The sequence below is a fragment of the Ramularia collo-cygni genome, assembly GCF_900074925.1.
Source record: "Ramularia collo-cygni strain URUG2 genome assembly, contig: RCC_scaffold05, whole genome shotgun sequence".
Classification (NCBI taxonomy): domain Eukaryota; kingdom Fungi; phylum Ascomycota; class Dothideomycetes; order Mycosphaerellales; family Mycosphaerellaceae; genus Ramularia; species Ramularia collo-cygni.
In genome coordinates this window covers 1,536,248-1,562,810 of record NW_019716259.1, presented here as the reverse complement: position 1 = coordinate 1,562,810, position 26,563 = coordinate 1,536,248, and the positions used below count along the sequence as shown (strand labels likewise).

The following is a 26,563-nucleotide window of genomic DNA, read 5'->3' as shown; positions in this document are numbered from 1 at the left end:
AAGGAGGCGGTTTTTTCTCTTTTGTAATTTCGCATCTTTTTGGAGGGAGACCTCGGAGGGGGATTTGGATTGGAAGGAAATAAGGTAGTCATAGCTATCTATCTATAGCCATTATTACTGGTTTAAAATGAGTTCCCTCTCCTATTTTCTTACCCTTCATGTTGGACATTGATACCGCCACTACTTTCCATTCTTCAAAATAACTTCTCTCATCTATTATACACCACATGATATCTCACCCCGCCTCTCAATGAGGAATGTAGATAGACATATCTACCAAGACACAGGCACCCTCTCGAGACAATCAATCAGATAATTAGTTTCATTAGTCGTGATCTTCAGTCAAGATTCAAATCAAATCAGATATTCTCCCCCGACTCAAACGATGATACTCCTCCAAAACACCCTCATAAAAACCATAATACTCCCTCCCTCCATTCCCCTCCCCATCCCTTTCTCCCACATCACCATCACCACACAACCTCCCCCTCCCCACCCCCTCCAACCAACCATCCGCCTCATCGTCACCACCACCACCATCACAAAAACTCAGATCCCTCCTTATCAATCCCGGCGTACCAACCCTCTGGGGCGTGGGAGCTTGAAGAGGAGAATCCCTCGCATCCACCTCCTCTTCCTCACTTTCCTCCTCTTCGAAAGTTCTGATTCCTAAAATCCTCTCGTCTTCAATTTTCTTCGAGGAATATTTACCGACTCCTCTTCCTCCAAGAAAGTCAGGGGAAGAAGAAGGGATATCGTTCACGCCCCAGAATCCTGGAGGGGGAGCATCGTTGCATTCTTCTTCCGAGGAGAGGGAAGAGGGAGAGGAATCAATTTTGTTTCTATTAGTAGTGGTGATGATATTGTTGTTGTCGCTTGAAATCCTGGAATTGTGAAGAAAGGGATTTCCAGGATCTTCGTAAATGGTTCGACGGATTCGAAGGATGCGTTTCTTGTTGTTTGTGGTGCTGGAACGGGGAAGTTTCATGAATTCTTCCCCTTCTTCATCATTAATGGAGATTCTGCGGTGGGRGGTGGTGGAGTAGAGGGATGTTGGTYTTGTTTTTGGCGAGGAGGAGGRGGGGGTTGGGGAGGGTGTGTCCCAGAATTCTTTTTTCGTGGGTTAGTTTGGTTGGTGCATAAAGTGAAAATGGAGATTGGATAAAAGGAGTTGATGAGTCGTATTGGAGAATGAGAAGGAACAAGCAAGATTTGAGTGGATTGGCATGAGTGAATGTGATTGAACTTACCTCCAACTTACCGTAACGGACCAGCCGCAAAGGAATCATCCCGCAATGAAGAAGGAAAAAAGGTCGCCGAAAATTGCGCACAAGAACCGCTAAATCCCCCCAAAAAACACAACGCTAAAATCGCAAGGCAACACACAAGACGGGACTTTTCTCTCACTGACCTTTAACCCTCAACCGATGACACCTCGGACAAAACCCTCCAGTAAGAAACAAGCCTTCCTCCTCACTCCCTCCCACAGGCCTACCACACCTCCGACAACTCTCCATGACATCTACAGGAGCCCCACAGTCAGCGAAATCCATGCCACTACTATCCGCACTTCCCTGTCTCTTAGTCCTCAAAGGGTCCAAACTCTTGGCAATCAAAAGGGCGATTTCCTCACCTGCTGTGCGCGGAGCTTGAGCGTCTCGGTCCCGCTGTGCTTCCTTTTTGAGGGGTACCGGAGCTGACGGCCGCAGAGCGGAATCCAGGGCAATCATTCTCTCGTGTTCGGTGAGGTTAGGGGAGAGGTTGTTGGAAGTTTGTGTGGCTTTCCAATCGAGATATTCTTGTTGATAGGCAGGTCTCAGACTCGGATCCAGACGTCTTTGTTCTTCAATCTCGGCATGCATGCGTGCTTTCTCGGCGACTTTCCATTTCTCCCGCTCTAGAGCGTSCATTTGGATGATGTCGAGGCCTTTTCTCAAATCGGCGGAGACGCGACGGACGGAGTCGGAGATGCTACCTCGACGGGATGGAGGGCGTTGAGAGGATGTTGAGGCGTTGCTACCGCGGCGACTGGGGCTAAAGTGCCGGAAGATGGATGAGCCGCTAGGAGAGGAAGGGCGGGAGGGAGTGATGGGACGGGTGGGAGTGTGAGGGCGGGAGGGAATGTTAGTGCGGGAGGAAGTGGTTGGTTTTTCAGTCGTGGTGTCAAAGGGACGGGATCTACCATGAGTGACCTGAGGAGGGGGGACGTTGGATGCGAAACTCAAGACGCTGTTTGGGGAATCTGTCCGCTCCTTTGATACTGGCTTCCTTGTCAGGGGTTTGGGTTGAGGGAAAGGAGAGTATGTTGTTTGAGGGAGTTGTGTTCTCCGCTGACTTGAAGTGTGATTTGGCTGGTGGGATGAGTTCGTCCGCACGAGTCTGGAGGTAGATTGTTGAGCTCCTGCTGCTTGGTTCATGGTTCCGACCTGCGGAGCCTGGGTGTGGCGTGCTTGTTCTTCCTCCCTTCTACGACTGCGATTGCGATTAGCTCGATTCAGGTAGTGCTGCTCGGCGGCATCTTGTGCATCGTGTTGATCGTAGGGGTTCTGGTAGATGTTGAAGGAGTTCATACTCACGGATATCGGCGATTCTGTTCTGATTTGAAGGGTTTGTTATTGGTGGAGTCCTGCTGCACCGGATAGAGGTTTAGATGATAGGATGACAAAGAAATCTTGGCCGGGTATGGGTTTGAAGGAAGAGAAGGGATGGAGGAAGAGAAGAATGGCATTATACTTGCTTGAAGGATGGGAACAAAGATGATGAGGGAAGAAAGAAGAACAAGAGACATTGTATCGGTCGCCTGAGAATCCTTTGTTTAGAGGTGAGACCATGTCCATGTCTTTCTGGTATGATCCTCGAAGACTGAAAAGCACGAATGATGTTCAAGGACGCTATATGCAGAATCGTTCCAGATTGGTGGGAAATTTGCATTCAATATCATCGAGATGTCGCAATGGATAGACATGACTTCCACCCGGATAGAGGCTCGGTCTGAGAGCTGGTTCCTTTGCGGATGAACGACATGTGCGTACCTATCGTCTTCAGGGTGAAGACTCACATCATCATGGTTGGTGATGGAGAGTGATGAATCATCTTCAAATCATTCCACATCACACAGCATGTCGAGAAGGAAGCGGGCTGATGTCGGCTTATGGATACGGATGGAAGCGGCTCCAGCTCCGGCATCATGTCGTCCATTGCAAGACATGCATGTATATCTATAGCAAGTGTGCAGCTCCCCGGGGCCCGTGACCATCCCGCCCACGTGAATTCCGTCGGTCGAGGCAAGGAACTTGAAGAAGAAAGTTGGGTTGGTCGTTGAACAAGGTTTGACACGCCCGGCACATGTCCACTCCCACAATCCCAGCAAGCGCTTCGAGACCGGTCTTGGCGAGATGATTGGCTGAGAGGGAATCATGCACCATCGCACCTTCTCCGCATCTGCATGTGCCTCGACCACATCTCACACCAATGATGCCGCCCGGCGCGTAAACAGCAGAGATGGATGGCCACACGCAGGTTCTGTCTGGGATTGAAGGAGATTCCGCCACGGTTGTTCTGCACTTTTCTTCCATCCGTCTGTTTGTCTGTCTTTCCATCAGTCTGTCTGGCAATTTTCGGTGCTGTCCTCGCTGGTTGACGAGAGATACTTTGTACGGCGGTGGACGAGCAGGCATCTTGCGCGACAAAGACGTTACCTTACAGTACACCTCCCACTCCCACTCCTCCCGTGCCAGCTTGGCCCGTCTATTTCCAGCGACAGTAGTGGCTCCTCCAAGGTCGACCTATCAGACCACCCAGACGACTTCCGCCACGTCTATCTTGGTGAGTCTTGCACACATCATCCCTCCTTCCCGACTATGTACAGTACACCGCACCACACACATCCCGCAGCCGCCCGGCACTCTGGGCCTGGGAGGGATCAGCGTCCGTGCGAGGCGCCCATCTGGAGCGGCATCTGCGTCTGCATGTTGCTTGAGGGTTGTTGGTTGGGTTGCATATCCACTCGCCGCCCTCTACTTCTTCCCTTCTCAGCTGGTCTCTGACATCTCATCCATCCATCCATCCATCCTTCTCTGCTTTTCGTCCGCGATCCCAGAGCTGGCCTCTATTCCCTTTCATCTTGCTCGTCTGGTGTGACGCTATCCTGGATATCCCTACGCCATCGTCTGACAACAGCATGTCAGATAGTCACAAACCAAAAATACAGTACGCCGTGCGGGCACGGTCAGCCTCAGACGACTCGACATCATCAACATCAACATCCACCACCACTCCACCCAATCCACGAACCCGAGCATTATCCATCGTCACAACGCCTTCGTTGAAGTCTCCTCGCGCTGCACGTTTCGCAGAGGCCACTGCTGTAAACTCCCCCATCGAGCCAAGTACCACGGGAAAGGCCAATTTCACGTCGCAACCAGCTTCGAGATCGTACATGGCGCAACCCCAGGTCTCGGATGTTGGCTTCGGCTACGTCAACAAGCATGAATCTGTCGAGATGCCCAATACCGATTACGAACCTCCGCTCACTGCAAAGTCGGTTTCCTTCCCCAAGACTGCATTGAAGAGTGCCATGAAGACTCCAGGAGCACCGCCCAAGAATCTCGAAGCCATGCTCAGTCCGACATTCCGGGAAGAACATGCTCTGGAGAAGCACGAACAGCATACCGACAAGGAGCAAGTCAAAGATCTGGTAGGCACAGTCGGAATAATCCTCTCCTCTCACTCCCACTGACAGTATGGTTGTAGAAAATCAAAACCCGCGTCCGCGTGGCAAAGTTCCTCCTCCGCGGCGTCTCCTTCTCCTGCTCCCTCATCGTAATCGGCATGCTCGCCTCCACCTTTGCAATCTTCAACGCCACCAAAGCCCTGCCTCCGAGAAATTCCCTCCCACCTTGGGCCAAAGGCCAACAGACCTGGCCACAAATCATGCTCCTCGTCATAGCTTGCATCTCCCTCGCAATGTGCTCCTTCATCCTCTTCAACTACTGGCGAGGAGGCCACAAACGCGCCGAAAAGACCGCCGTCTACTTTACAGCATTCTCGGTCGGAGTCTTCATCTTCACGGTCATTATGTGGGCTATTGGCGCAGCCGTCTTGCAGACCTCCCGAACAAATGGCAACAACAAAGACATGTGGGGATGGGCCTGCGTCAACAACCAGAGGAAATCTCTCTTCGAGAACGAAGTCGACTATGAGCTCATCTGCCGCCTGCAAAACTGGAGTCTGGTCTGCGCAATCATCGAAATCGTAGTCGAAGTCATCGTCATCGCAGTCTACGGCATCGTCTTCTATCGCTTCTGGACCCGTCGAAGACTGCGCAAGTCCATGGCTGCTCGCGATCGCGCTCGATCAGACTTGTATCTCGCACAACTTCGCTCGCAATCCGCACCCAACACTCCCGGCGGCCCCATGTCTCCTCGCGATGGAGGCTGGAGAGCACCAACCACGGAATACTACGCCCACGGCCCCTCTCTGGAAGAAGGCAACGGAGATGTCCGCTACGTCGACGCCTCGCAGAAAGCCCGCGAACCTGCCGCACCGTTCAAACTCCAAGCTCCTCCCATCCGCGTCACCAACGCCACGCCCAAAATACAAAGTATGGGTTTCCAACCCGTGACTGTCACGACAAGAGAACGTGAACGCTCAAGAACGCCTTCCCCCGACGTYGTGGTGGATCAAAGATCCCCATTAATGGCAGAGGCTCCTCGGGAAGTGCGACAGGAGCATTTCGCAGCTGTAGCGCCTGGAGAGCAAGTATACGACTCCGTTCCGATTCCCGGTGCTTATGAAGCGCCCATGTCCCCGGGATTTGAAGCGAGGGGCGGTGGGATGAATTTCCCTTCAAGATGAGATAACTTTGTTGAGGAATGCGAGTTCAAGATTCGGGTTGGAGGGTTAGGGTTTGGGTAGTGGGATGTGATGTCCATGGCGACGGTGGGGAATTAATGATATATCGCTCTATACCTTTACGAGTTTCCTTTCTATATATGCAGAACTAAATGCATGGATTTGATGGCAATATACTGCACGTTGCGTGTTTCGATGGTTGGATGGTTTGAAACTGACTTTTCAAATTGCGAGAACATACGATAGACACGTCAGAATGCACGCCATTATATGCACTTTCACCAATGCTCCAATAGACACGAGTACTTGCATGCTCCTCACAATATCAAGTTATGAATCGGGCAGGGAGTAGACAACATGACCTTGCCTCACGTCCGAAAACATACACCAACGAAGAAGCCAACCTCATCTACTCCATCACCCCACCCAACCTCGACATCATCAAGCAGCAAGCTAGAGCATGAGAAAAGCAAGGTACCGTCGCAACTCCCCACCTAGACACTCACACGCACTGCAAAAAACACACAAATATAAAGACCTAGTTATGAACTGTACACCGCTTCTCTTCATTCAGGAAATGGTGGGTATAAAATTATTATGTACAATCCTTCCACTTTGCCTTGGCCTTTCGCAAGCTTAACCTCGATGCTTACTTCTTTCTGTGTCTGTCTCTCTCTCAGCAATGCAATGCTGATACTTCTCGAACACATCTTCCGCATCTAAGACACACCATCACGGAGCAAAATTTCCTATGAGGCGACACACTCCTTCCCCTGCACCAACTCTCCCAAACCCTGCTTCTCCAGCGCGGGAACGATATCGAGCATGGTCCTCACGGAATTCTGCTTCAAAGCAGCTGTGAAATACGGCAAAAGTTTTCCATCATAAATACTCTCCACGCCAATGATATCAACGGGTAGCATTCCACACTGAAATCTCGGATCCGACAAAATTCCCGTCACGGCCATGATGTCGCTCTGGACGTTGATGGGGTAGGTGTTATTTCCAGGGGTGAGAGTTAGATCCGGGATGGTGGCGTTGGCAATGGCTGTGCCGTCCACGGAGATTTTGAAGGAAGCGTCGCCGACTGCGAGGGTCAAGACGGAGGGGTTGGGAACGAGGACTGTGCCGTTGGCGTTGAATCCTGCGGGGAGACCTGAGGATTGGAGGAAGAAGGAGGTGATTGCTAGGCCTTTGAAGCCGTTGAGACCTGTCATCAAGCATCGAAAGTCAGCTTGAAATACATTTTGTGGGAGAGTTGAGGCTGCGAATGCGTACCTTTCGACTCCACAGGCTGGTCGTAGTTGACACTGACGGATTGAAGGGAACCCTGCTTCAAGCTTCCCTTGCCCTTCAATCTCAACGTGTACGTCTCACTGCTCAGCGCTGTGATGCAGTAGTTTTGAAACTGCATCTGATCGGCAACCTGGACTCTCTGCGCCACATGCGCCACGGTTCCGTTCTTTGCTTTGATTTCCGGGACATTGATGTATGCAAACGGCGACTCGCTACCGTCCAAGTAGAGAGATCCATTGAAGGGATCCAAAGTAGGATGGAATTTCGAATCCGAGAGGAGAATGGTGTCCAATTCCAAGTCAAACGAATCCGGAGCTGGGTTGAGAAAGGCTTCGCGGGTGGGAACTAATTCTGAATTTGCGACGCCCTCCCGTGCGAGTTTGGGGTAGGCGACGAAGATTCTGGGAGTGGTTTGTTAGAAGTGAAGGAAGGAATGGTGAGGTGAGGTGAGGTGAGGAATGTGGGGGGGAAACAAACATTGGCAAAACGACCACGAGCACCACAATGACGAGGGCGATGAGATAGATCCACCAGAATCTTCCGCAATGCGCCTTGGCTTTTTGGCCTTTGGTCTGTCGGGTCTTGGTGGTGCTGGAGAAGGATCCATCGCCATTCTCCACCGCCGAATCGCGCGTTGCTGTCTTTTCTGCCATCTTTCCCGCCATTTTTCTCAAGGTACTAGGATATCGCGTGGATGGTCTGTGGTGATATTTCGCTTCAAATTCCGCTCAAAGCACGCTCAATCAAAAGAAGAAGGAAAAGTGAAGTGAAGTCGACTATCATCCACCCTCTTTCCAGCGTCGCAGGCAGCAGTTTAGTATGAGAGAGAGAACAAGAGATGGCTTCTACGGTGCGCCTAACTTAACGCTTACCGTCCACAATCTGCGCCTTCTTGTTCGGCCCGCTAATCCAATGGAGGATAGAGGAGGATCTCCCGCACGGTTCGTGTGGAGTACGAACCCCCGAAAGAAAGAGCGAGAGAGGAAAATGCTCCGTGCAGGGTGTCCCTCTCGGCTCCTCCGTCTTCTCCGCGTCTGGTCGCCCATGGAGCAAGCTGCAGACCAGAAAGCGTTTTGATGGGGAGTGGTGACCGGTGGGTGGCCGGCTCGTAAAAGATCCAGCAGGATTATGGCGCTTCAAGCTTTTGCAAAGACGCAGGCTTCCCGCTGCCGAAACCCGAGGTGAGACGGATAAGCCGAATGAGGTAACTTCACAGACGAATGACGACGTGGGTGGAGGAATGACGAAGGTCTTGTCACGGCCGCGAGGTGAAGTGATTGATGATGGGGAACATTGTTTGGGTTGGTGGTATGAGAACGGCAGTGGTATACAGCAGTGTTCTCTTCGGCATGCCCCTACATACATTGCCTCCTCCAACATGCAACCGAAATGGGAGTCGCTTAAACGATGGCAATGCAAGGTCTTGGACTTCTTGGCCAGCAAGGATGAATGGAACCTTCGCAAATCCAGTCTTCCATTCGATAGGTCAGGCTTGATCAATTCGCTTCTATTGTTCTACAAGTCTTCCGCCATCCACTGTATCCAACACGGGCCACAAGCACAAGCACTTTACTCCCCGAAACGCCATCGCTAAAGACATCGCTAAAGACATCGCTAAAGACAAACCCCATGACCGACCGACATCCCTGCTCATCACAACGCCCCTATGCAGCCCAAGGTCTGCAGAACACCAATCATTCCATCTCTTCAGACACCATTCCCCTCAAGCATGAGCTGTAATTGCTCGCCTCCAGGTCCCTCCAATACAGCGCTCAATTCCTTCACACCAACAGCACTCGCTACTCTCCGCTCATCTCCAATCGCAGCTCCTYCAAAGGCATCCTTCTTGGGCCTCCCCGGGGTGCGAGACGGGGTCGTGGGGAGGACAAAGCTGCCAGTCTTGCCATCGACTGCAGAGACCAAGCTCAACGTCTCCAGCCCGGAGACAACATCGCGGAATTCAACGCTGGAGAGTGCGTGAAAGAGATTCTCTCGTTTGCAAAGACCACTGTATGCTTCAAAAAGCTGCTTTACGGACGGTGCGCTGGTGTTGGATTTGGATGGAGTAGCAGTCATCACGCGCATGATTTGCGTCTCGCGCTTCCGTTTCTCCAGGGCTGCCAAGGCACAGAGTACAGCTTTTTGTTGTAGGTTGAGTCCAGCGAGTCGTTGTGTCGCTCCATTGCTAAAGGCTTGTGCTGTGACCTTTGCCATGTGTGCGATTGTTGCTTTCGGGGCGGTTTCTAGAGAGTAGACCGTCTGCTTGCGAGGTGAAATAGGCGAGGCAAGATTGACATTCTCCATGAGAGGCGTCTTGGAAGGGCTGTCTTGTACCTTGATATCCTTCTCTCGCGTCTCGTGATCGATGAGATCAATCGCTCTCCGGCAGATGTCAAACGCTTTGCGGAGWTCTCCTGTTTGTGCTGCGACCTTTTTCGCGCAGAATTGGATCGCAGCGGGCTGCAAGAATGGAACATGCTGCGACTCTGTAGTGGACAGACTCTTCAGTTTGCTCGTGACGACTTCGGCGATTTGTGTGGCGCTGTACGGCATGAAAGGGAGGAGTTCCGGCTTGAGGTTGCGAGACTTTAATCGTGGAAGGAAGCGGTCTGTGAGGTCCAGAGCATTGGCAATTCCAATGAGGATCAGTCGTGATGTTGGAGCCATCGACCATTCGAACAAGCTGTAGAGAAGCGCCAGATCCAGATCCACCAGCTGGTCCACCTCATCCAGCACGACGAGGTATTTCCGATCGTCTTGCGCTTTCTCCCGCACGAAGCACGTCCGTAGGTATTCAAAGCCTGCATCCTCTTTCAGTCCTAGATCGTCTTCCAGCTTCTGGCTCAGATCCTTTGCATTCCGCACGCTCATACAATTCACGACTGATACTGGGATATTGCCCCCCTCAGTGTGCTCGCGTATCACCTCGTCCAACAGCGCACTCTTGCCTGTCCCCGGAGGCCCAGAAACATACAGACATMCGGTAGATTCTGACTCGATCGCAGTCTTGATAAAGGTGGAAAGTTGCAATCTCTCTTCGTCTCGTCCCACAAGTTTGCCGGGATTGGAGCATCGCGCGAAAAGTCGACGCGCCTGATTATACACCGACGCGCCATTCGACGGCGTGTGTGGTGTCCGTGGTGAAGTGATCAAAGCTCGATGCCGCGGTGTAACCTGCACCTTCTTCGMAAGCGCATCGCGATGTCTGCTGGGAGTTTTCGGGGTTGCTGTGACGGCCGCTGCTTTCGACACGCGGAAGGGAGCAATCTCAACGCGTGACTCCGCCGCACCATGTTTCGCCGGGACAGTAGTGGTCGATCGGGACGTTCGCGTCTTCTTGATCGGCCGCTCCTCCTCTGCTGCATCCGATCCATCCTCGCCATTCTGGCGGTGTATAACAAAGGGGTTCTGGTTTTCTGCTTCCGAGTCACTCGCGTCGAGGGTTGACGATTTCGTCTGGCGTGAGATGCGCCTGCCCGCGTCGATTGCTGATGGTTTCGTGCTTGCCGCACTTCGGAGACGCTTTCCCAAGGTAGTGGTGACCATGATTGCACTTGCCGTTTGGGTGGACTTGGGAGAGGGCAGGTGCGAGCGGTGGTTGTGGAAGGTGTGATTGACGAGACGGGGAAGGAAGAGAAACACGAGAAACGGAAGGCGCGACGCGAGCGCGTCGAATTTCGGGCGCAGCCGAAATGCAAAATTCGCGCCGGAGATGACTCCACGTCCATCCAAACCGGGCTGGTTCCACTGTAGGTAACTTGGCGCGTGTCTTGTCGTTGTCCATCGGAGCCTGGAAATACATGGAAGGCTAGGTATCCTGCTTCTAATAATGCGCGTTGCTCTTTCAATTGCTCGCCGATCCGTCATCAAGCCTCAACAGCCCGGCTTCATCCACACCATCAACTGTCAAAGCCGGCAGTTCTCCAAGTCTTCTTCGACGTCGCAAGATGGCTTCTCAAAGTCGCACTCTCCGGGCATCAAGAACGACATCGTCCCGGTCGTCTGCAGTCCGAACAACGTGGCACTCTTCAAGAAGGACCTGCTCCATCTCTCTCGCCACGATGCCTGTACTAAACACAGTGACAGAGTCCTTGGGCCGTTGAGCCCAAGCGACATCGCCATCCAGAAGAGACTTCGCCAACAAGACAGCAGCCCCATCGAGGTACTACGCCAGTCCATTCAGGAGTCCACCATCTCGCCCCACGTGATCCGTCTCTGTCTCCGGCAGCACTACGAGAAGGTCGAAAAGTTGCCTCGTAAGACCCGACATGCACTGCATGCCGAACAAAAGGCCGAGGGTTTTGCACGTCTGCTCCTCAGCGTCTGTACGTAGACTGGCCTTCTCTTGCTTTCACTCACCGCCTAAGCTTTCAGAGCGCTAATCTTCTTGCACAGTGTGGACTGATGAGAAACTGTGGACAACGCTCGTCATGAACGATATGCATTCCCTGTTTATAATATGTTACTACGCCATTCTCGAATCGCTTGAAGAATACGTGATTGAGTGGGCTTTTGTCGCAATTGCCGATGAATCGTCCCCGCTCGCTGGGCCTGGAAAGCACAATTTCTGGAGGGGAACGCTGCTCCTGAGGCTGATAATGGCTTACGATGCTTTCGACWCTGCAAATTGCGCCGATGCTATGCTCACTTGCATGCAACGGATGGTAGACAGGAGCAAGACTGTCAGCATTGAACAAGCATCTCTTGTTGCGCTCAACAAGCCCGCTTCCTATTGCGAGGGTAGTCTCTGGGCCAAGCTTGGCGGCCGCACCGATGGCCTGTTATATGACAATTTTGTGCAATTGCGGCTTKAGATGTTAGCCTCCCCACTGGAAATGACCTCCGGGATCTTTACAAAGGCAAAACTACAGCTCTGCCATCCGCAAGCGCCCACAGAGGCTACTGCGCTCCAGTTCCTACGGGAATGGGATGGATGCAGCTCGAAAACGAACCCGAAACATTGGGAGATCCACAACCATCTATTACAGCGCACATTCGACGTCGCGATGGACAATGGCAACGTCAACGACGCCGAGTGGATCAAGAGACGTTTCAGAGAGCGTCTCGACCCTGCGACAGACCGATTTGTAGCCCCTCTAAAGCGTGATATTTTGGCTAGCAGAATCGCAAAGCGAAAGACAATCCAGACACAGCGGACCGAATGGCCAAGAAAGACGGAGAGTCCTCTTATCAGGCGTGTTGCTGCATACCGTCCATCCGATCATCCTTCCACCGGCCCTTCCAGGACTCGACGACTGACGACCTGGGCGCAATTGCCATGCAACGTCAATCCCCAAACCCGGCACTTTTCCTCCGCCTCCTCGCGGGCATTGAGTAAACACTCCCCACCGGCACCTCGTTCCATCGCAGGATGATGCAATCCAGGCTGCCTTCACCAAAGRAAGGATTGCATCGTATCAAAAAGCAAGATTGCTCTTGAAACGTCGGGACTCGAGCATCGAGCTCAGAGACAGAGGCATAGGACCACTCTCAACATCGGATCATTCCGTCCAGAAGGCACTCTCCATGCCTGACAGCAAACCCGAGGAGATTCTGCGCCAAGCTGTGCAGGACGCTACAGTGACTCCGCACGTCATCCGACTCTGCCTTGATACACAGTATGAAAGAGCTGCTGCGTTGCCTCGCAAGTACCGGCGTGACTTCGCCCAGGAACAAGGCAGAGCTGGCCTCGCTGCTCTAGCACTCAAATGCAGTACGTACATGCCACTCGGGACTCGGTTTATTGAATTGTTCTGACGTTACATTGTCTTAGTGTGGAGTGATGAGAGACTGTGGAGACTGATAGTCGTATTCGACCGCAACACGCTGTTCCGACTGAGCTACTACGCGATACTGGAGGGTCTCGAGGATCTCGTGATAGACTTCGCATTTGTCACCCTCACCGATACATCAGTATTGGCGGAGGAGGGCCCTTATAGTGTCTGGAGGGGCCAACTACTTGAAAGCCTGGTTCAAGCCCATAGTTTCTACGCCACCTTCACCACCGGTTTGTCCGGCATGTTACGTTGCATGCTTCACATTGTAAACAAGCAGGCCGTCGCGATTGCGGACTACAAAACACTTTCCTCTGGAAGCAATGCGCCCCGCTTTGATCCCTCCATCGTGTCGCTACAGGCAGCCGCAAACCATTGTGCCYCCGCGCTTCGTGACAATCTTGATGGCAACACAGACGTCGAATTGTTCGAAAAATTCGCGAAGTGGACGACCGATCGCTCATGTTCACGTCCCGTCAACATGGCTTCTCTAGCCATGTGCCATCCAAAAACGCCGACGGAGACCCTTGCCATCGATTTCCTCCACGCACATCCAAAGCAGGTGCACTATTCTCAATATAGAGAGCAACGTACAAATGCATACTTTAATCATTTCTTGCAGCGGACTTTCGACCTCGCAGTACGGAACAACAATGCAGAAGGTGCCGCGTGGATTAAAGGGCATTTTCAAGACCGTCTCGATCCCACGACAGATAGATTCGCTCCTCCCACAGCGCGGGATATTGCGCGTTTAAGATTGAAGAAACAGCAAGCACAAATTCGACGGAAGAATAGAGGAGACCGTCCACGGATCACCTACCACTGAATAATCTCGCCTTATATCCCAAAATCTCCGCCAGGCACGACCAGCTCAATCAATCATACCAAATAGCATTCATTCCAAATCCCGGCTCCTTGATATCCAAATGCGCCACCCTCCCCAGAAACTCCTCATTCCAGCGATAAATCTCCACGAAACCCTTTWCATCATCACACAACGCCAACCACTCATCACTCCACGGACACGGACTCACAGCATTGCTATGTCCACCGCTTGTAGGAGTCGGATTCAAGCAAATCTGCCTCTCCACTCCACCCTCTGCATCCAGCTTAAAGGCTGCATTGTATCCCGTCAAAGAAGGGGAGTTTGAGCGAGACGTCGCGAAGAGGTAGTTGCCGCTTTGGGAACGGAAGACGACATCCGAACGGTACATCTTGGGGTGGAAGGTATCCATTCCGGGAGGGATGAGAGGGTATGAGGTGTTTGTGTAGATTGGCATGTGGGTTGAAGGGTCGATTGTGTAAATGCACAGGCGATTTCCGGCTTCCATCAGGACGTAGAGATGTTTCCCCGAAGGAGAGATTTCGACCCATCGAGGATGGTCGCCTGGAGATGGGGCGTCGATACTTCCTACGAGGGTGAGCTGGCCGGTTTCGGAGTCCTGGGAGAGAATGTCAGATTTGATGTGAGTGAGGAAGATTGGATAGAAGGGGAAAACGGACCTTTTTGTGACACCATGTCTTGTTGGCCCACATATCAGCCGAGTAGAGATATTCTTCCTCGGCATCAAAGACCATTCCATGAATAGCGGAATGCTCATCTAGCTCCGCATTCTGGATGTTCTTGTCCAGAGCACCGGTGGAGTCTACGCTGAAGACATTGAGGAACCCCGCATAGTCGTAGAATGGGTTTCCATAGACGTTGTAAGGAGGTTTCTGGGCTGCCAAAACGAATATCGCCCGAGTTTTCGTGTCTGCTTCATTCGCCTTTGCTATGAATGCTGTCAGACAAGGTAGTCAACAAATTGTGGATTGATCAGACGTACGATGTCCGCCCATTGCCAAAGATGTGCGGTGTACGATATTCGATGGAGACTCCACGGCGTAGGAACCCCATTTCTTCATCCCAGCTCCGTAGATGTTCTTTCGTGTATGCTACATCTCATATTAGTACCTGAACGAGCAAGGCTGGTAGAGGTCAATGTACATCAAAAGTCATCCATGAGATGGGCTGGTCCTCTGGAATCTCCGTCCTCTTGACCAGTTCCAGCTTTAAAAGCTCATCATCAAATTGTACCGTGAAGATGGCTCCTGGTGGAGTCCTACAGAGTCCTTGCTCAGCAACATGTTCGCCCACACCTCACTATCAGAGGACTTTCTATACGTACCACGTCCCAATCATCAAATGGTGCTTCATCCTGACTCGATATGGCAAGCCAGAAATCTTCTGTTCAAATACGTTTCTTCGAAACAGCGAGGATCCCAAACGCAGCATGCACAACGGCTTTCTCGGGCAATGTTCACCGAATTCGACGACATGGCAAGTCCCTCAGCCAGTTATGTATGGAGCGTAAACTCTTACCCGCATTTCACTCCCGAGACAGGCAGAACCATGTCAAAGCTCGCAAAGCTCGTGCGTTGGGGAAGGTTTGGCGACCTTTCCTGGAGAGGGATGGTGGCGCAAGGTACCTCCAACCATATCTTCTTCCCGCCACGCGCTGCAGGGTCAGGGTCGTGGAGAGAGGGTTCATGGAAGGTAGGTTGTCTTGAGTCGGTGAGCTTGTTGTCGACAACAACACGACGACTTGATCGTTGGCAAAGTCTTGCAAAGAATTCTCCATTGTCGTTTCGTATATATTAGACGAGGGATATTCCAAGCATTGGGACTCCCACCTCGCCTATCCTGCGCAGCGCAAATCCTCTCTTGCACATCCTACGTGGACAGTCACCATTGGAGCGCATAATCCACCCCTCACACACCTCCAACCGTCAACATGGGCCTTTTCGACAGCGCCGATTATCTCGCTCCTCGCTCCTCCTCATACCACGGCGGTGGTGGCTCTCACTCTCGTGGCGCCTCACCCGCCCGCTCCTCTCGAGGCGGCGGCGGCGCATTCGTCCGGCCTGGCGCAAACTCCTCGTCCAACGCACACCATGCCCGCCCAGCCTCTGGAGCTTCCTTCTTCGGTGGCGGGAACTCTTCTCGTGGAGTCTTCTCCTCGGGCGGCTCGTCCAGTTATTACAAACGCCGACCACGAGATGGATACATTACGTATCTCGTGCATAGATTGCAGCGCATGATCAAAGAGTTGTGGGTTTATGCGAGGAGGCATCCCGTAAAGGCATTCTTTGCGGTAGTGGTGCCGTTGTTAAGCGCTGGAGGCGCGGTCGGAGGATTGTTGAAGCAGTTTGGGGTTCGACTGCCCATGGGAATGATGGATGGTGGAGCTCGGAGAGGTGGCGGAGGATACTATGGCAGTGCGGGGTATGGAGGGGGTGGAGAGGGTGGAGGATGGATGGAGAACGCGGGAGGATTGTTGAGTGTTGCGAAGATGTTTCTGTGAGTGAGAGGAAGAGAAGAAAGGCAGGGCGGGGGAGGAAAATGACAGACAGGACGAGACAGGACGGGATCACTGCTGCAGTGTTGACGATTGCGTATACGCTGTTACGACTTGAATGGCTTGAAAGATTGACATAGTACTTACGAAAGGATGCAGAAGAAGATGAAGAAGAAGAGAGGGTGCAAGACATCCGACATGATTGACGAATTCGATTCTTGGAGACGCCGATCCGAGTAGATCTAGATCTAGAGGCTTCAGGCAAACATCGCAAGGAAGGCGATGCAGATGCAGAAAGCACGAGCAAGCGCTCCACAGAAAATTATTCACTTCACTCGACTTCACGGCACTACATCTCCGTCTTCAACTTCCCTTCCCCTCCCTTCCATCCCCTCCACATACATACCTTCACACCCTTTTATACGCCGCCATCACAGACATGGCAGCAACGAAGAAGATCACCAACAGCCGCTGGCTCGAGTTTGACCGCACCAAGGTCTGGAATCCAGCCACGAGCACGTACGGCTGGATTGGATTGGAGGTGCGCCCTCTCACTGTCCACTTCCTCTAGACGACCAGATCTAACACACGATTCAGCCGCGTCTCGCCTGGCCAAGCATGAACTTGAATCTAACTTCACCGGGCTTTGACCTGAAGAGGACGATCAACCCGTACCCATTCCCCTCCCTTTCCATCTTCTCATCCCACTGACATCTTACAGACCACCTCCAAMCCCGCCTCTGTCCATCATCGCACTCTTCGGCGAGGCTCCGTCTTCACCTCTTTACCCCATGACATCTCTCGTCGCCTCCCGTCTTGCCTCTCACTTCGGACTCTATCATTTCTCAGTCCGAGAGCACATTCTCTCCCTCGCCAAATCTGTGGAAAGCGATCCGGTGGGTGCCTACAAAGCCGGGTCGCTCGGATGGCTACACCCAGAAGCTCTAGCTCGATACGTGAATGAAGACCGCATTCACGAGATCCCGGGCAAGCTTCTCGTCGGGCTTGTGAGGAAGAAGATTGATGCGCTCGTTGCAGAAGGCCACCGGTTTGTCGTCATCTCACCTCATTCTTCCAGTATCATCCCTCGACTAACATTGCCAGGCGATTCGTCATGACAGACCACCCGGAATCAATCGACGCCTTCACACGCTTCCTGGGTCTCCAAGGCGAGCGCGGTATTTCAGACGTCAAATGCGTTGTCTGGCTGCATGATTTGACACAAGCGTCTGTTATTTCGAATGACCGGAAATTGGCAATGAAGTATTTTCGTGCGACGAATCGAGAGATCTCCGTGCAAGTCGATGGGAGGAGTGGGGATGAGGTTTATGGAGACTTGATGCGTGCCTTTTATCAGAGGGTGCTCGCGGCGGGTGGTGGATTTTTGGAGGAGAAGGGCGATGAGGCGATGGATGCGGATGTGGAGAAGGAGGAGATTGAAGGGCCAAAGAGGGTTGATTTTGTGCGAACGTAGGACTGATCCTGCGGGAACAAAGGACATGGAGGAATGATGTGCTGACAGCCACGCAAACGTGAGCCATTCGGTGGGTCGCTGGTACTTCAACACGCTGTTACTCCAACACGCTGCATGAGAAATGAGAGAGGAATGACCTTGCTTCCCATGTCAGCGACTGATGGCGCATGGCAGACACATGTAATGCTACATACCGCGACACTCCCGTCCATGATCCCAAAGCCCAACTCTACACTTCCCTCTTGCTCGCCAGCCTCCTTCCCACATTCCCAAAGCACACGGCACTGACAAACAATACGCTTGCAATCCATGTAGCAACGCCAACGCTATCCGTCCTGAAAACTCCAAGAACCAAATCATCTCCTCTTGTCGTCCCATTCCTGAGGACACCCTCCAGCAACTCCCTCGGATTGGGGCTTGGCAGCAAGCTAGGGTTGATAGCCAGCGTCAGCACCGTCCCACCAAGCGCCACGACGGAGCTGAGTAAGAAGGCGGGCGGGCTCCGGTCGATAAGATACCACACCGCTGGTCCAGTCAATGCGAGTGTCAAGCTCAGCTGGAGTGTGCTCTGCCACGGCAACTTTCTGATAGCAAATGCAATCCCCACGAACAGGCCGAGGGAGCGCACAGCATCCAGCCAGCTGTCCCGTCTTCGCCCTCGTGTTGCATTCGCATTTGTCTCGTCCTCCATCACATCTTCATCATCATCCTCCGCCCACAGCATATCCGCCCAAGGTAGTGCCTCTCCCAACACGACCGCAATGAGTCCCCAAACGATGTAATACGGCCAATTCTGCCGATCCAACGCCACGGCGGTGGGTGCAAGATGTTGTGCGTCATGTAGATGCGAGATCAGACTTCCATAGAGCCCTCCCACCACGAACAGCGTGGCAAGACGAGCTGTGGTGGGTAGGACGAAGTTTGTAAAGGTCTTTTTTCTTGTCAGTGGTCGAGGACGCGAGTTTGTGTCCCGACGTGTGATTTTCCCATTCGAGGTCTTGGTGAAGGCGGCACTCGGGAGAGCGTTTCGACTCTTGTCGCTGCGGGTGAAATCGAAGGATCGACGATCCACGGGTGTCTGGGTTCCGTCGCCAATGGGAGTGGCAGATGTGGTGTCTGTACCCAAATCTGAAGGAGAGTAGATGCCGAAGAGGGTCGAGGATGTGAGGTTCAGGAAACTGCGGTTTCGAGAGGGAGTGCTGCCCTCCTTGAAGTCCATTGAAGGGGGAAATGTATTCGCATTGGGCGAGTCGTTGGTAGGTGTCGGTGGGTCCGAGGAGAGCTCAAAAGGACGGCGAGGGCGAGGTTTCAGCTCCAGAGGCTCCTCGTCGAAGCTGTGCGCCGCAGGATGAGACATGGCTGGTGGTGGAAGATGTTTTTGGGGGATGCTGGACTGGAGTGCCAGAGACTGCTCTCTTCTGTCGTTGTCGTCTGACCTCACTTTCTCGCGTCCTTCGGCTGAATTGGGATTGTTCCTGACGCTGTCGCTGTCGCTAGTCGCTAGCGTCTCGGCTCGCACCGATGTTGTTCCGTTTGCAAATGCCTTTATGAGCAGGCAAGACGAGAGAATGGAAGATGAGAGGAACGAATGTCAAAGTAAACACAACGTCAAGGAGGAGGGGGAGTAAGAGGGGCAGTCGGCACGCATCACATCACGTACATGTGACTCGCCCGGTGCAAACTTCAAAGAGTGGAACCCCCATGCGCAACGTGACATCAGCGGACTTTCATGTGATTGCGGCCATGCTGACTGGCTCCGGAGCACGCTAACCGACGGGAAGGGTCGGATGTCGGATGTGCCGATCGCCGACCGGGACTCGAAATATTTCGAGATTTCAGAACATCATCCAAGGAAAGGGAAAAGGAAAAGAGGCAATCGGCGCATCGCATTTCACAATGGCCGAACAAGCTGCAACCCATCACTCGACGCAGGTGAGAATTCATCTCAAGTCTAAGGATGGAGCGATCGAATTGCCGCAGGAGACGGGCCCGATCTTGGTATCTACCGGTTGGTCCAACTTTTCCATCAATTGGGAGCATCATCACCTAATCCTTTCCTAGATCTCAAGCGATATCAGCTCTCCACCCTGGTCAACCGCCTGCTAGAGACGGAAAGGCCGATTCCATTGGAGTTCCTGATCAATGGCCAATTTCTTCGCACCTCTCTCGATGAATTTCTCACTCAAAATGGAATCTCGGCGGAAACAACACTCAACATTGAGTATGTCAAGGCCCTGGTACCTCCGCTTCACATCGCCTCGTATGAGCAGGACGACTGGATATCAACCGTCGACATCCTCTCATCTTCCTCCAAGGCCGCAAAATGGACGAAATCATCCTCTCCCATCCAGTCCAGACTTTTGTCGGGCTCTTTTGATGGATCTCTCAGGATCTGGAACACCAGCCAAGAAGTCATAGCGACGGGAAACTGGCATAGAGGGTCGATCCATACCGCCAGATTCCTCTCGCCAACACAAGTCGTATCTGCCGGAACTGACAAATCGGTGCACATTTGGGACTACACTGATGGCCTCACCGAAGGCTCCGGAACCCTCAAGCCTAAACTTGAGCTGATAGGCCACAAATCACTCATCGACAACCTCGCCGTCCATGCGCCCTCCTCTCGAATCCTCACGGCATCCGCCGACCATACCGTGGGTCTCTGGTCCACGAAGAAGAGTGAAGCGCCACCTGCTCCAGAAATCGCCGCACCAACCAGCACAAACAAGCGCCGCAAGATTTCCACCTCTAGTATTGAGACCGCCACTCGTGGTCCTCTTTCACTCCTGAAATCTCACACTCAAGACGTGCGCGCTGTGACCTTTGACGAGAAAGATGCCACAGTAGCGTATTCAGCTTCGTTAGATCACAGCGTCAAGACCTGGGACCTCACGACTTCTCGCTGTGTAGACACGAAGACGACGAACCAATCTCTCATGGCCATCTGTCATCTCCCTTCCCATTCCCTCATCGCCACGGGAGGTGCTCTAAGATATATCGATCTCGTGGATCTCCGTGCTTCGGCGACGAAAGTCTCCGCTTTGCAATGCTTGGGACACACAAACTGGATTCGGTCGATCGCCAGAAATCCTACCAATGAATATCAATTCGTTTCCGGGAGCGACGACAGCACGTGTAGGATCTGGGACATTCGATCCACGACACAGGAGGCGGGAGGTGGGCAGGTGGCAAAGGCGGTGTATGTTGTTGAGAGAGTAAGTGTGGAGGGTAAGAAGCAGGAGCAAGGAGGTGAGAGCACGGTGTATGGAGTTGAGTGGGATGAGGAGGTGGGGATTGTCAGTGGAGGCAAAGACAAGCGGGTGCAGGTAAATCGGAGTCCCGGAGTCTGAGTGCGAGTAAGTATGCAGAGAAAACTTGTGGCAGAACTCAATTTCTCTTCTCAGGTAATCTTCAAACGAGTGTCTTACGGTCCAGTCCTGCTGTACCGTCCAAGTCCCAACTCTCCCAACAACAACAACCATCTCCTCGACTGGATTCCATCCTACGACACCGTCACACTAGCCGTCCCACTCCCCGAGAAAGCCTCAACAGCCAAGACCTGAAAATTATACGAACTCCCAAACCCATGCTTCGCCCACGCGGCAAAGTGATTTCCAACAGTCACACTTCCCTCCGTCCTCTGACTTTGTCTAACACTCCAATACTGCGTAAAAGTACTCGTCCCCGTAATGGAAGGCTGATTGGTGCGTACATCCGTACAAACGGTATAGGTGCCTCCATCGGAAGTGACGCTTCCGAGTTGCGTCACGCCGTTGGAGCAAGGGTTGAAGGAGCCGTAGGATTCTACTATGTAGTATTCGGCTTGTGGGGAATTCACCCAGCCGTATACGGCTAGGTAGGAGCCGGAGCCCGAGGCTGAGTAGGTTGCTGAGTACTTGATGGTGCTGGAAATGGCAGGCATTAGATGCTGTCGCGAAACTTTTTGTAGGAGGGGAAGAGAAGGGAACGACTTACCGAGCTGCGCCAGTCTTCCAGCCTAGTCCTACGACAAAGTCGGTGTTGCCATTCCATTGGGCAGAGTAGGTGCCCGCTGCCTGGTTGGATTTGAAGTTGGCAGCATTGCCGTTGTAGTTTTGGACAAAGTCGAGACCGTTTTGACGAACGATCAGTTCGGGTTGGGCGTCGGGGATGGGTCCAGCGTTGATGATGCAAGTGTAAGCTAGGAAGCTGAGGAGAGTGGTGAGGAGCAGCATTCTGACTGTCGTGATGGAGGAGTTCGCTCGATGGAAGAAACCTAAGCTGATGAGGGCCAACAGGAGGGAGAAGACTTCCTTATAAATCTACCCCGACGATCGATGCGCTGCATCTTCATCATCGACATTGGGCCTCTTCTACTCCACTTCCATTGTGTTTTCGATTCATCCCACTTCGGAGGGGCTCATTGGTGGGAAAATACGCCTTGATGCTGTCGACATATACCACCCTGGCTTAGCTCCAGTGCATAGCTTCGAGACTGTCGCTTCTAACAGCGAGTAGTGCGAACAAGCTTGGGATCGCGACACAAGCTTCTGTAAGCGAAGTCTCCAAGAGATTCGGATGTATATCTCGAACACGCTAAGTCGCGAGTGGTGCGAAAACAAGCCTATGGTTGCAGAACAAGCGTCTGTAAGCAAGATTTCCAAGGATTTCATGAGTATATCTCTGACCGTCAGATGTGTCGAACAAGGCGTGTGGCTGCGACATAAGCATCGGCAAGATTTCTCAGGTGAGGAGTAGCGTGGTCAGGAGTAAATTGGGGAGAGCAAGGTGTATGGAGTTGAGGAGGATAAGGAGGTTGGGGTTAGACACAGTCCACGATGTGCGTGCCTTCTACGTTCAAGGCTTTTGGAAATCTTCAACGTATAATCCCACCTTACTCGCAACATTCTCCTGCATATGATTGGATTTCGACCTCTTTCGACCAGTCACTAACACCTCGGGCATGAAACCTGCACTGCAGAAGGACGTAAACCAATGGCCTTGGGGAGTGGCCTGATGGCGAGAGGGCTGCCAAAGAAAGATCAGGATCGATTTCGGGCCATGTGCTGAGTGCGGGCTGAGCCCATCAGTTAACAACATCTAGCGGTTGGTCGAACGATCGCCATAGTGCACGCTCTGCTGCGAGCTCGTCATCGTATCGCGGAATGCGCTGACGGAGCACTTCGTAGAATTTCCGGTAGCAGAACACTGTTGTAGTGAGCCTTTGTATATTCCCAATATTCCGGGTACCATCCTGAGCATTCCCAATCAACAATGGCCACTATTTGTCCGTCACGGATGAGAATGTTCTGTACACCCAGATCACCATGGGTGAAGCGGATGCCATAAGGACGACGATGAACATCGGCAACTTTCTCGCCAAAGATCTCCTGCGCGGCATCTGGCTCGACGCCGCCGCGCAAGCAGCAATGGAATGCGGAAACGTTCTCGAATGGACCAAACGACTCCACCGAGCCTACGCGAATGTCGCGACAAGCTCCACCGTTCGTGGCTGAGACCCTGCCGCTCCGCGCCGGCGGTGGCTCGAGTGATCGAAGCTGTTGGATGTATCCACTCAATTGGTCTGCGATCTGCTCTCGTTGCCTCTCCGAAAGTTCATGCCAGCACTGCTTGAGCGTCGTGCAACGCGGTAGGAATTCCATTTCGATGGCGAGATGACCTCGCCATTTGTGCGTTCGGTAGATACGTGGAACAGGCAAATCCGTATTTGTGATGACAAACTGATGACCCTCCACTTCGGGCTCATCGCAGGGCCATTTGACAACACGCTTCGGGCTGATGCGATATCCAGCCGGGAAACTGGGGTTTCCGATGATTCCAAAAAGGTGCTCACCGAGCCAGATCCGAAGCGCGAGAAGCATATCGCCGTTGACGGTCAAGGCGATGTGAGTCGTGTCAAGAGCGTGAGGCTGACGAGATGTCCAAGGGGTTCATATGGTTTTAGTATGAGTGATGCAAACCAGGTGCGTGGCTGCTACGACATGAGCTTCCCGAAGTTTTCAGGGCTTGTATGGGTCTAGCATAATGAAAAGCCACCGTTTTCCCTGGGGTACCGTTTCATATAGATATCCATGGATGTTGGGGAAGATGGGAAGAAGTTGACAAGGTGTGAGGTTTTGGTGACCTAGGGTTGATATCACAGTCAGCGGACCTTTTTCCAGAATTCGCTCCAATGTTTTTGCGATGGTGCGACAAATATTTCTTGTAAGAAAGAACATTCGATACTCGGACAGTGCTCGATCACGGTTTAAGAAGATAGTCGAGCACGAAGCATCTGTTCGCCATACTCTCACCACTCTTCAAGCGTCTCCTCCCCAGTGGCCACTGTTCCTTACATCAGCAGAAACGACAAAAGGGGTGATGTGCCAGAAGATGGCAAGTCGTGATTGGAAGGCATTAGAAAAAGTACCCAAATCACCATCCGAGCATCTTTCCTCAGAATCGAGTCGTACGACCTCGCCACTCTGWGGAGATGTGATGCCCATTGAACACCGTTTCGATCGATGGAGAACAGAAGTTCACCTTTGCGAGTCACGACAACGTAGATACCAGCTCAAATGCAATAAGCTAGGAAGTTCGTCTCTTGAAAACCCCTCACAAAGTATGGTGGATGATTTGAGACGTGGAAGTGGTAGGAGACTGACTTGACCAGTTCAATGCCCCTTTATTCAGCTTAGCGTAAAAATCAGACATGAATTTCAATATATGCTATGAACCCTCTATAAAATCATGCCATGCCCGGGTCCAAAAAGGGACCATTCCCAAAAAATCCAAATATATACAACAAATTATGCCTGGCACGTCAACAGCCACGGCCATGAATGCTCATAAGTCATGACCATCTAAAGGAAAGCCCAGGCAGTAGGAGCATCAGCGGCGAGCTCGTCGGCCTGGAAAATGAAATCGACACAGGTCGCGTTGGCCTTGGCGCGAGAAGCGGCCAAGATGGTCCATCCAGCGGTCTGGTCGGAGGCGCTCAGGGGGCAGGACTTCCAGCCCTTGCCCTCGAACTGGAGGTTTCCACCAGTGATGTTGAAGCCCTCGAAGACAGCCAGGCCGACGTTGCCGGTCTGGTTGGCCTTGGTATAGTGGAGAGAGCCGGCGGGGATCTTGCCGGTGTAGTCAAAGCCGGTGACATAGACTCTCTGGCCACCGGGCACCTGGGCGTCAAGCTGGAGGGTGAACTTTCCAGGTGTGAACCTGAAGTTGGTCAACTCAGACTCGAATGTCTCGCAGTTTTCCTTGGCGGCATCGCAAGTGGTGGTGGTGTCCTTTCCAATGTAGAGGACACCGTTCTGGCCCTCAACGGAGCCTCCGTCAATGGCGTTGCCGGGAGAGGGAGTGAGTCCAGCAAATCTGAAAGGCGCAGTAGCCGGAGCGGCGGCCTGAGGGAGAGCAGCAGCCATGGCTGTGGAGGCAATAGCGAGAATGCAGGTGGTCTTCATTGTTGCGGTTTTGGTGTTGTGGGGTTTTGTGTTGGTGTTTTGGGGTGGTAATGAATGTTGTGTTGTGGTTGTGAAGATGAGGTTGATGTTTTGGATGATTCTTTCTCTCGATGGATTCAGAGAATGCTTTATACATTCCAATTGCTCCGGAGCTCTATGGCATATTCCGCCCCGAAGAGAATTAATGAGGTCATCCATAGCAGAGCTCATGGCCGAATACTCAGTAGTCCTCTGGAATAGGGAGAATCCGCCCCGGCGCGTTACTCATCACAAAGTAGTCTCTCTAGGATGGTAAGCATTGTTCTCTACTAGTAAAAGACGCGTACACCTTAAGCGTTGTGTATCTCACTGCTAAGATCTTTAGTACCTAGGCAGTGAGCACCCAAGGACCTCCAAGTTTTTTAAAGCTTCCAAGATCGGTAATTAATTTAAGCATTCCAGTTAGGAGTGGAACTCGGGTTATATGCTCTTGGAGCCCCTGTGTGAAGACGGCAGGGTACAACGGGATGTGTTGAATCCGTGGCACCGCGTGTAGTGCTTCTTGTCATCACTAGAAATCGGCGAGAGTGTGATGAGTACTATTACGTTGTAATAAAGATGGACAAACCCCGTCTACCTTCAAAGTTAATCTAGCCATGATTGTGGTCAGATACCTAGGGCTTAAGTAAGCAGGTAACTTACCTCGAGGTACCTCCCAAGGTTCGATATAGCCACACTGTTAGTGGTCGGAGTTGTCTCCTCACGCTTCGACTCGAACAAGCCGCCCTGAGTAATCTGAAATAAAATCTCCGGTAACATGTGTTGAGTCCCGAACTCCGTAGCTAGGGGAATTGCAAGTCATGCCTTTGGAGCCACTCGTATCAAAGCCCGTTCCAAATTCGAGGCACGAAGGACGTCTCGTAATATTCCCCGGCCAGATGCGATTGAAGAAGGCTTAGTGCCTGCTTGGACACCTTGGATACCTTGGATACCTTGGATTCTTGGATTCGGGGTCCGATCTCCCCGCCGGCTATGCACCATGGGATACCTTACTGCGCAAGTCCAGAGGCGATCAACAACGCCTGAAGATAGCGGGAAGTCCATGTAGTGATTCGGAGGGATGATGTAACGTTTGCAACGATCTTCTCGGTAAGCCGGCTGTTCGTTAGTCTAGCGTCCGACATTTGGTTTGCTGACTTGTTACTAGAGCAGGACGCCCTGACTACGGTGCGCTTTTAGCGACAACTCTGCAATAATCTTTTTTTAGTAGAACTAAGGTACACTACTTACGCTACCTCGGAACATAACTGTTCCGAGAGGTTAGCGGTGATTTTTAGTTATTGTACGGGCGCTTCTAATATAGCCTCTTTATCTAGTATATAGATATAGTCCTAATCGATAGAT

General features: G+C 52.3%; 14 protein-coding genes; 6 read left to right on the top strand and 8 right to left on the bottom strand.

Annotated features, from left to right (window-relative positions):
- Window positions 1–349: 349 nt before the first annotated feature.
- RCC_04336 (uncharacterized protein) lies at window positions 350–2,788 on the bottom strand (the record flags this gene model as incomplete). XM_023769613.1 has 4 exons in its annotated part: window positions 350–1,110; window positions 1,412–1,522; window positions 1,634–2,472; window positions 2,577–2,788. 4 exons carry the CDS (start codon window positions 2,786–2,788, stop codon window positions 350–352), a joined length of 1,923 nt encoding a protein of 640 aa, XP_023625381.1.
- A 1,392-nt stretch (window positions 2,789–4,180) lies between these two features.
- On the top strand, window positions 4,181–5,856 carry RCC_04335 (uncharacterized protein; the record flags this gene model as incomplete). XM_023769612.1 has 2 exons in its annotated part: window positions 4,181–4,696; window positions 4,753–5,856. 2 exons carry the CDS (start codon window positions 4,181–4,183, stop codon window positions 5,854–5,856), a joined length of 1,620 nt encoding a protein of 539 aa, XP_023625380.1.
- Window positions 5,857–6,602: 746 nt separating this feature from the next.
- Window positions 6,603–7,802, bottom strand: RCC_04334 (uncharacterized protein; the record flags this gene model as incomplete). XM_023769611.1 has 3 exons in its annotated part: window positions 6,603–7,063; window positions 7,132–7,550; window positions 7,627–7,802. The coding sequence occupies 3 exons, from the start codon at window positions 7,800–7,802 to the stop codon at window positions 6,603–6,605; spliced, it is 1,056 nt and encodes a 351-aa protein (XP_023625379.1).
- A 1,054-nt stretch (window positions 7,803–8,856) lies between these two features.
- RCC_04333 (related to cell division control protein CDC18+) lies at window positions 8,857–10,695 on the bottom strand (the record flags this gene model as incomplete). The annotated part of the gene is made up of 1 exon (XM_023769610.1): window positions 8,857–10,695. One exon carries the CDS (start codon window positions 10,693–10,695, stop codon window positions 8,857–8,859), a length of 1,839 nt encoding a protein of 612 aa, XP_023625378.1.
- Window positions 10,696–10,978: 283 nt separating this feature from the next.
- RCC_04332 (uncharacterized protein) lies at window positions 10,979–12,524 on the top strand (the record flags this gene model as incomplete). XM_023769609.1 has 2 exons in its annotated part: window positions 10,979–11,474; window positions 11,545–12,524. The coding sequence occupies 2 exons, from the start codon at window positions 10,979–10,981 to the stop codon at window positions 12,522–12,524; spliced, it is 1,476 nt and encodes a 491-aa protein (XP_023625377.1).
- A 151-nt stretch (window positions 12,525–12,675) lies between these two features.
- On the top strand, window positions 12,676–13,749 carry RCC_04331 (uncharacterized protein; the record flags this gene model as incomplete). XM_023769608.1 has 2 exons in its annotated part: window positions 12,676–12,862; window positions 12,923–13,749. The coding sequence occupies 2 exons, from the start codon at window positions 12,676–12,678 to the stop codon at window positions 13,747–13,749; spliced, it is 1,014 nt and encodes a 337-aa protein (XP_023625376.1).
- A 49-nt stretch (window positions 13,750–13,798) lies between these two features.
- RCC_04330 (probable carboxy-cis,cis-muconate cyclase) lies at window positions 13,799–15,120 on the bottom strand (the record flags this gene model as incomplete). XM_023769607.1 has 5 exons in its annotated part: window positions 13,799–14,365; window positions 14,427–14,695; window positions 14,750–14,858; window positions 14,911–15,025; window positions 15,092–15,120. The coding sequence occupies 5 exons, from the start codon at window positions 15,118–15,120 to the stop codon at window positions 13,799–13,801; spliced, it is 1,089 nt and encodes a 362-aa protein (XP_023625375.1).
- A 577-nt stretch (window positions 15,121–15,697) lies between these two features.
- On the top strand, window positions 15,698–16,267 carry RCC_04329 (uncharacterized protein; the record flags this gene model as incomplete). The annotated part of the gene is made up of 1 exon (XM_023769606.1): window positions 15,698–16,267. One exon carries the CDS (start codon window positions 15,698–15,700, stop codon window positions 16,265–16,267), a length of 570 nt encoding a protein of 189 aa, XP_023625374.1.
- Window positions 16,268–17,052: 785 nt separating this feature from the next.
- On the top strand, window positions 17,053–17,735 carry RCC_04328 (uncharacterized protein; the record flags this gene model as incomplete). XM_023769605.1 has 2 exons in its annotated part: window positions 17,053–17,309; window positions 17,366–17,735. The coding sequence occupies 2 exons, from the start codon at window positions 17,053–17,055 to the stop codon at window positions 17,733–17,735; spliced, it is 627 nt and encodes a 208-aa protein (XP_023625373.1).
- Window positions 17,736–17,964: 229 nt separating this feature from the next.
- Window positions 17,965–19,092, bottom strand: RCC_04327 (uncharacterized protein; the record flags this gene model as incomplete). Its single annotated transcript, XM_023769604.1, has 1 exon — window positions 17,965–19,092. The coding sequence occupies one exon, from the start codon at window positions 19,090–19,092 to the stop codon at window positions 17,965–17,967; it is 1,128 nt and encodes a 375-aa protein (XP_023625372.1).
- Window positions 19,093–19,631: 539 nt separating this feature from the next.
- Window positions 19,632–21,085, top strand: RCC_04326 (related to Ribosome biogenesis protein ytm1; the record flags this gene model as incomplete). XM_023769603.1 has 2 exons in its annotated part: window positions 19,632–19,743; window positions 19,797–21,085. The coding sequence occupies 2 exons, from the start codon at window positions 19,632–19,634 to the stop codon at window positions 21,083–21,085; spliced, it is 1,401 nt and encodes a 466-aa protein (XP_023625371.1).
- A 152-nt stretch (window positions 21,086–21,237) lies between these two features.
- RCC_04325 (probable Endo-1,4-beta-xylanase A) lies at window positions 21,238–21,949 on the bottom strand (the record flags this gene model as incomplete). XM_023769602.1 has 2 exons in its annotated part: window positions 21,238–21,640; window positions 21,711–21,949. The coding sequence occupies 2 exons, from the start codon at window positions 21,947–21,949 to the stop codon at window positions 21,238–21,240; spliced, it is 642 nt and encodes a 213-aa protein (XP_023625370.1).
- A 915-nt stretch (window positions 21,950–22,864) lies between these two features.
- On the bottom strand, window positions 22,865–23,596 carry RCC_04324 (uncharacterized protein; the record flags this gene model as incomplete). The annotated part of the gene is made up of 1 exon (XM_023769601.1): window positions 22,865–23,596. The coding sequence occupies one exon, from the start codon at window positions 23,594–23,596 to the stop codon at window positions 22,865–22,867; it is 732 nt and encodes a 243-aa protein (XP_023625369.1).
- Window positions 23,597–24,577: 981 nt separating this feature from the next.
- RCC_04323 (uncharacterized protein) lies at window positions 24,578–25,180 on the bottom strand (the record flags this gene model as incomplete). Its single annotated transcript, XM_023769600.1, has 1 exon — window positions 24,578–25,180. The coding sequence occupies one exon, from the start codon at window positions 25,178–25,180 to the stop codon at window positions 24,578–24,580; it is 603 nt and encodes a 200-aa protein (XP_023625368.1).
- Window positions 25,181–26,563: the final 1,383 nt, after the last annotated feature.